This window comes from Triplophysa dalaica, chromosome 8, assembly GCF_015846415.1.
Source record: "Triplophysa dalaica isolate WHDGS20190420 chromosome 8, ASM1584641v1, whole genome shotgun sequence".
NCBI lineage: Eukaryota > Metazoa > Chordata > Actinopteri > Cypriniformes > Nemacheilidae > Triplophysa > Triplophysa dalaica.
In genome coordinates, this window is record NC_079549.1 from 24,295,478 (window position 1) to 24,303,321 (window position 7,844).

General features: G+C 35.6%; 1 protein-coding gene across 1 annotated transcript; it reads left to right on the plus strand.

Moving 5' to 3' along the window:
* The first annotated feature begins 1,223 nt into the window (after positions 1 to 1,223).
* On the plus strand, positions 1,224 to 7,241 carry dct (dopachrome tautomerase). The gene is made up of 8 exons (XM_056755176.1): positions 1,224 to 1,651; positions 2,799 to 3,098; positions 3,921 to 4,021; positions 4,619 to 4,785; positions 5,392 to 5,571; positions 6,464 to 6,602; positions 6,719 to 6,917; positions 7,012 to 7,241. Exons 1-8 carry the CDS (start codon positions 1,324 to 1,326, stop codon positions 7,185 to 7,187), a joined length of 1,590 nt encoding a protein of 529 aa, XP_056611154.1. The 5' UTR covers positions 1,224 to 1,323; the 3' UTR covers positions 7,188 to 7,241.
* Positions 7,242 to 7,844: the final 603 nt, after the last annotated feature.

Below are 7,844 nucleotides of genomic sequence, written 5' to 3' on the forward strand. Positions count from 1 at the left end.
AAACCAAATTGTAAATAAAATCTACTGTAAGTATCCTACAACAAGAATTCATTGCAGATCGTTTCAAATCATCTTGTGTTTATTTATCAATTTCCTTCATTACTAATGTAAAGCATTTTGAATGGTGATTTTGCATAAAATGAAATTAATTAAATTACATGATTGATTCAATAAGAAATCATAAAGGTAAAAATGTTTGGGGTTCATTGGTGGATATGTTTCAAAGTCTTCAACTCAATGTTGCAATTTAAATTTATTCATAAATTACAGCAAAATCTCCCTGTTTGAACACACAAGTTTTTGTCCAGTTATTCCAGTCATGCAGTCTGTGGTTAGCAATAAAATTCCTAGAAGTCGGTCGACAAAGACAAAGCTTTCTATAATCAAAGCAACTCCAATGAAACATATGATTTCCACATGACGGGTTTTGTAGAACATGTTTACCCTCAAGTCATATCTATCCCGCAGAAGTCCGGGCTTTGTTCTTTAGGTTATCTCGCCATCAGAATATACCAGGACCACACTATTACAGTTCATTTGGTGAAGGAATAAACATTTTTACCAAAGTGACAAGACCATTTTGAAAGGGTTTTGAGTTGCAAAAGCTTAAAAGAGTACGTCTCAGACAAGCTCTGGTCAGTGAACCAGCAAGTCACATGATGACCCGGCCGGCAAATGCAAAGATTGTGAAGAATTCCAAAATGTCAAACACTTCTCAGAACCCAAAGAGATACTCACACATACGTTAACCTATATCTCATAAGAATGACATATCACAGATGAGATCACTTTAATATCACAGTTGTTTTTATTACACAATGAGATAATATAGCGCAAATGAAACGTCTCATCTGCGTCTCAAATGTTTATCTTGAGAAAATGAGTCAGAAACTCAACAATGTCAAAAACAAAGAATTATTAAGAAGTTTCATTTTGCTCTCTTGTTATCTCATTGATGTCTATGATGATGTCTATATTCATTCATTATTGCTTATACATATTTATCTGAAACTACTTTTTTAAATCATTTTAAATCATCAGCAACATATACAACTCTTTTCACATGATGAACTGAGATGCGACATTGATGGAAAACTTTCCTTCAGGGAGTCTGCTGGTATTGGAGGAAGAAGTCGTTTCTTTATGTCAGGTGATCATCACGGGACCCCAGCATTAATCTGTACCCCCCAAACGTCTATAAATCCAGAGGCGGTCCAGTGAGCTCTGTGCAAATCCATGTCATGTGTGGAAATCCATCATTTAACCGTTCCAGAAACACTAAGAAGAGCGTGAAATCCTTAAAGAAACGAGGACCTCTGACTAATGTGCCACAGTGTTATTGGCGTGACGAGATTTGAAGATATGAGAAGGTTTGTTGTGTTGGCTCATGTTTTGTGGCTGGGATGGATGTCCCACACAAACGCTCAGTTTCCACGGGTGTGTTGTACAGTGGAGGGGATCGTGTCTAAACAGTGCTGTCCGGCTCTGGGGTCAGATCCAGACAATGTGTGTGGAATTCTGTCGGGCAGAGGAAACTGCAGCAGCGTTCGTGTGGACACTAAACCTTGGAGTGGACCGTACAGATTAAGAAATGTGGACGATCGGGAGAACTGGCCCACCAAATTTTTCAACCGCACTTGTCGATGTTTCGGTATGTTTAAACTTTTCAGGTTTTTCAATGTCACAAATGCTATGATTGTGTTGTACTTTTGGTTATTCTGACCCTTATAAATAATAAGTTTGCTGAAGCCTGTTAACTGTCACCCGTTCCGCATACGGGACACCTAAGCTTGCGTCAATATTGTGCATGTCATTTCTGATCGAATCATCACAAACTATATGTCATTGGAAAGGTCTAAGACTATAGAATACAGATTTATTTGATGTTTTTTTTATAATTTATGTAGGGAGAGTAATTGATTAGATTTTTTGTTATCCTTCTGCGACCGGTAATTTTTTATGTATTTTTTAATCAAATAAAAACATAAACTTTGTTAATTTATTTTTTACACTAAACCTAACAACATACTTTTATTTTTTTGTGTCTGTGTGTGATTTTTTTAAAAGCAATAATCAGCTACTTTTCTTTTTATCAATCGAGACCAACCATAAGTCTGTATTACAAAGAATTCATGAGTTACCCCCATTTTAGTTCCAACATGCGTTTTCATGTGTTGGCTCAAAAAGGGCTCCGACAGTTAATTAAGTTTAAATAAAATGAACTTTGTATTTATGTATGTAGTTATATTTTATGCAGCAAGTGTATTTATATCAATGTTCTATTATATACTTTAAGTGTACTATGTTCATACTGCTCGGAACAAAATTGGTCTACTTTTTACCTAATAAAAGTGTATTTTCAAGTTTATCTTGATCCAAAGATTGAGAACCAATAAAGGCCAACTGTACAAATATAAAAGTATAACATTTATTGAAACTAATTTAGAGGAACAAGAATACTACAGTAGAAGAAAAAAAGCAATTGGTTGATAAGTTATTCAAAATAAATATTTACCATATATCAGAACAGGTTAGGTTATATATTCTGGCTGCATGAATAAATGATTCCTCAAATCAAGCAGTTTTATATTAATGTTATTACTTTCTGAAGTAATCAGATTTTTAAAACTAAAAATATCTAAACAAATCCAGACAACTGAATCATAAAATATCATCATTCTTTTGTCTTGAAAAATCTAATTGTGTGTCATCCAATGAAATATTTCTTCATCCTCCTGATACAGTTTTTGACATTTCCAAACCCAGTCCTGATTCAGATTATTATTGTTTTTGAGCAGGTAACTATGCTGGTTACAACTGTGGCGAGTGTAAATTTGGCTGGACGGGGCCGAACTGTGACCAGCGTAAAGCTCCTATTGTGAGGAAGAACATCCACTCGCTGAGTTCAGATGAGCTTCAGGAGTTCCTCAATGTTCTAGATCTGGCAAAAACCACCGTTCATCCAGATTATGTCATTGCCACTCAACACTGGCTGGGTCTGCTGGGACCCAACGGAACAGAGCCAAAGTTCAGCAACATCTCAATTTATGATTTCTTCGTCTGGCAACATTATTACTCTGTTCGAGACACGCTGTTAGGTGAGGACCTGTGATTCTACAGATTTTATTGTTCAACTATATGAGTCATATATATATATATATATATTCACTGTATGTGAAGATGGAAAAACGTTTTTAAATACTCACATCCAAAAAATCCAACCAACACAAGAGCTCTGAATGAAAGGTGCATCTTGTTCCAGATATTATGGAGGGTCTTTATTTTTAAGAGTGCAGATTTCTCCATGGATAATTTTAACTGAAAACATTTAAAAAGGTGAAATAGTTTGACAGTAAATGATAGGAGCACAACACAAAAGATGAAATGACATTTCTTTGGGGATTTGTGGTGATTTAAGACCGGGGGGCGGAGTGGTCTAAGGGTCAGAAGGGAGATTTGTCCTTCTAAGCTTTCCTTCAGTGAAAGTTTATTATATAAAGCTTACATTTTTTTACTATGTTAATTAGTTGACTGTTGAAATGAGTGCTTTTCAGATATGGAAAAGTTAGATTTCACAAGTTTTGCCAGAAGTGCCCAGATTATATTTTATATTCTGCTTTGTTTTCACTGGTTTGTCTGTGAAATATTTGGATGCTGATTAAATCTGATGAAGCATAAACCAAGAAATTTGCATCAAATTTTGTGTGTAATATGGCTGATTTATAGAGGAGAATATAGCTTTAAACGATTTTAACTGTGGCACCAGACATGAAGTGAGAAAGACACATAAGGACTTTTAGAGATGTATCTGCCCTATTGCTGCCAGTGGTGTTAAATGAAAGGTTTTGTGCATTTCAGTGTGGTCCACTTGTAGATTTGGTCTGATTTCACGTCTTTGTTGTGATGTTCTTTGGTGACAGGTCCAGGAAGGCCTTTCAAAGCCATTGACTTTTCACACAAGGGTCCAGCGTTCATTACCTGGCACAGGTATCATCTGCTGAGTCTGGAGAGAGAACTTCAGGTGAGATGATACGATCCCATTCTGGCAGATTCACGATACAGTGTTCATGTGACTCATTCATGATCAACTGACAGAGACTCTCTTCAATGAACAAAATGATCAATTTCTCAATCCTTCAGGTAAAAATTCCTGTGTCTACATGCTTAACTTGTATTATTTTTAAACCCTTAAAAATAGCATTTTGTAAATTTCTACAGTCTTTAATCTTCCTAGATTATGGAGACATTTGAAAACAAAAGTTTCCATTTGCTCGTGATTGAATCTCATTGATTTCTAAGAGAAATAATTGAGACAATAAAGAGATCTCGTGTGATTTTCCTTTCTTATGTGGTGGCCTATGCCATGACGACATATTGGCCTGTATGTTGCGTAGTGTCCAAACTCCATCAGAATAATCTGAAACCACATGACAAATACAGTCAGATTACAGTACTGGAGGCGTTTAAATTCAAGAGTGGATCAAACAGAAGCAGTGGTGAAATATACCACATAACAACTGTATCCGTTGTTTTCTCAAATATGAAGACTGATCTTTTTATCTATAGACATTGATGATTTTGAGTTGATGGGATGGTTTCATGTTCTCGTCTGTCTCAGAAACTCACAGGGAACGAGAATTTTGCCGTCCCCTACTGGAACTTTGCTACAGGTCAGACGGAGTGTGATGTCTGTACAGACTCTCTGCTCGGAGGACAAGACCCTGGAGATCCGTCCCGTATCAGCCCACAATCCAGATTCGCACGTTGGGGAGTCGTGTGTGACAAGTAAACGTCATCAAATTAGTTTTTATTGTTTTAGTATGGGGATGTTTTTCAATATTCATTATACAGGGTCCAGATTTCAAGTAGCTTATTTTCTTTAATAACTTAATACGATTACATTTCTACATTCTTTTTTCATAGATTCACAATGTGCATTGATACAGCAGCTATATAACCATTGCTTTAAATCTTTTGAAAAAATAAGATACATTACACCTGAACAGGTGTCAAAACAAACTAAGATATGAAAATTAAGAAGTAAAACAAAAACTGTGGTTTCCACAGAATTTAATAAAAATTTGACAAATCCTTAATGACAGAAATCTATGATGTTAGCATATGCACACTTATTTTGCCTTTTATAATCTCTTCACCTAATTCAGCTGTTTGTAATAATGACTCCATCAATGTGATTGGTGGAGGTGTGTCCAAAGTACAAACCAATCAGAGCTCCTCACAAACTGCTATTCACACTGATCCAGAATCAGATCTGTCATTCAATCACAGAAGAATATTCAGGCCAGTGTGTGGAACAGACTGACCACCACGTGTACAATTTTGTTTACACGACACAAAATCACTTTGCGATGACACAAGTTTGTATTTCAGTCTGGATGAATATAATGAGCTGGTGACTCTGTGTAACGGGACCAGCGAAGGATTTCTGCTCAGAGGCATCCTCAACACATCCAATGTGACTTTACCAACCATGAATGATGTGAGAAACTGCCTGAACCTCAGAGACTTCGACAGTCCTCCATACTTCACCAACTCATCCTTCAGCTTCAGGTACAGTCGTGACTGAAGAAGTTCATCAACACAAATGACTTCCTTTTGCAAGCACTTTGAGACAATCGATGTGCAGATTCTGTTATTTATCTTGTCTGTCTGGGTTAGGGTGTATATTTTTAAACATTTCTGTTCATTGAAAACAAATAGAATATAGACCCACACATTATTGAGAAGAATTTGACTAAAGAAAATAAGAAGTTTAATGCACTAAAACTATAATAACAAACTAAAATAAAAATGAATGAATATTATAAAGCAGATAAATAAATGAACAGAAAATATAAAATGACAAAAGCATATAAACAAAATTGCTAAAATAATACTTTAACTAAAACTAACATAAAAACAAGAAATCTAAAATAAAAGCTAATTTTAAATATTAATAAAGCTAAATAAACTAAAATCAAAACTACTAGAAATCTAAAAATGAAAGCTCATTTTATATATTAATAAAACTACAGGAAACTAAAATCAAAACTACTAGAAATCTAAAAATTAAAGCTTAGAAATCTAAAATTAAGCTAATTTTAAATACTAATAAAACTACAGGAAACTAAAATCAAAACTAATAGAAATCTAAAAATAAAAGCTGATTTCAAATGTTAATATAACTAAATAAAACCAATATCCAAACTACTAGAAATTTAGTTTAAGCAAATTTTAATAATTATTAAAACTATATATATAAAACTCAAATAAAAACTATAATAACTCTGTTCAACATGTATTCGTGTTTATCCAAAGTAATAAATATTTTGTCTAAGGAGTCAACATAAAGTCTACATAATGTTTTGTTACTCATTTATTTTTCTTAGCTGTTGAGCTGTTATTAGGAGCCATGTTTAAAGTTTAATTTACAGTTTAAGTTTAATTTAAGTTTATTTTGCAGGAACGCTCTAGAAGGATTTGACAGGCCGGATGGAGAGCTGGACAGCAGTTCTGTGGCAAACCTGCACAACCTGGTGCACCAGTTCCTCAATGGAACCAGTGCAATGTCACACTCCGCTGCCAATGACCCCATCTTTCTGGTAATACAATACCATCAGATCACACGTTCACTATATCCAAAGACCATCATCTGAGCAATAGTGAAAGAGTTTCAGTCCATGATTCTGTAGATTAAAACCGTTTAATTGTTTAATAGGTGCTGCACGCATTCACTGACGCTATATTTGAAGAATGGATGAAGCGTTCCCGTGAGAACACCAGTTTCCCGGATGAGATGGCCCCCATCGGACACAACCGCCATTACAACATGGTTCCGTTTTTCCCACCTGTGACCAACGAGGAGATTTACTTCACATCTGAGCAGCTGGGCTATTCCTACGCCATTGAACTGGAAGGTACTTTAAACACTGTTATCACACAATCAAAGATCTAGTTTTTCCTCATTTGCTCATCCGCATGCTGTTTTAAACTCTTATTGTGCTATTTCAGAAACAGATAGCAGAGCTGCTGTGTTTGTGTTGGGCGGTACAATCGGAGGAATATTTCTTGGTGTGCTTCTCTCGCTCTTGTTGTTGGTGTTGTACGTCCAGCAGAGGAGAAAGCGTGAGTTTGAGCCGCTTCTGACGGCTCAGTTCACTAGTGCAAAGTACACAGAGGAGGCATAGTCCACACTACTGTACTCCATACTGTACCTCCAGACCTGCCCTGAAGTCTTCTGCCATGTCTCAACCGAAACACAACCTCATAAATGATTCACAACCTTTTACAAGCTGGATGTCATTTACAACTCTGCTTCTCAGGGAACAGGCTTTGTGTCGTGATCACATCTACACTGCTGCCTACATAGGGCGCTCACAAGGATTTGGAACAGAGACAGTTTATGATGATCCGAAAAGTCAGGAAATCTGTTACATTGTAGCAAGAAAGTTGTGAGATATGCAAATGAGACGCACATAGAAACATTTGATTCAAAAGAAATTTAGTGTCTAGTGTGTAAGGCAGATTTTGAGATTATTTTTGCCTGTTATGTTTATCGTGTTTCCTCACTAAAATGTCATCCTAATGATGGTTTTCGATATTATTAGAGTGTCACAAGGTTTATTAATATTAAGATGAAAAGATTTTGTTTCAGGATGATGCTGCTTCACTCAGAAATACAGAAGGTTGTGAAATATTTGATTATCATTTTCACTGATTTGTGTTAAAAAGCCGTTTAGAGATAAAGTAACATTTCATTTTTAAAGCAACAGATACAAAATGATCATCAGACAACATTGTAAGGCAAATTAACCCCGCTTACAGAAATCAATGCTCCAGATCAA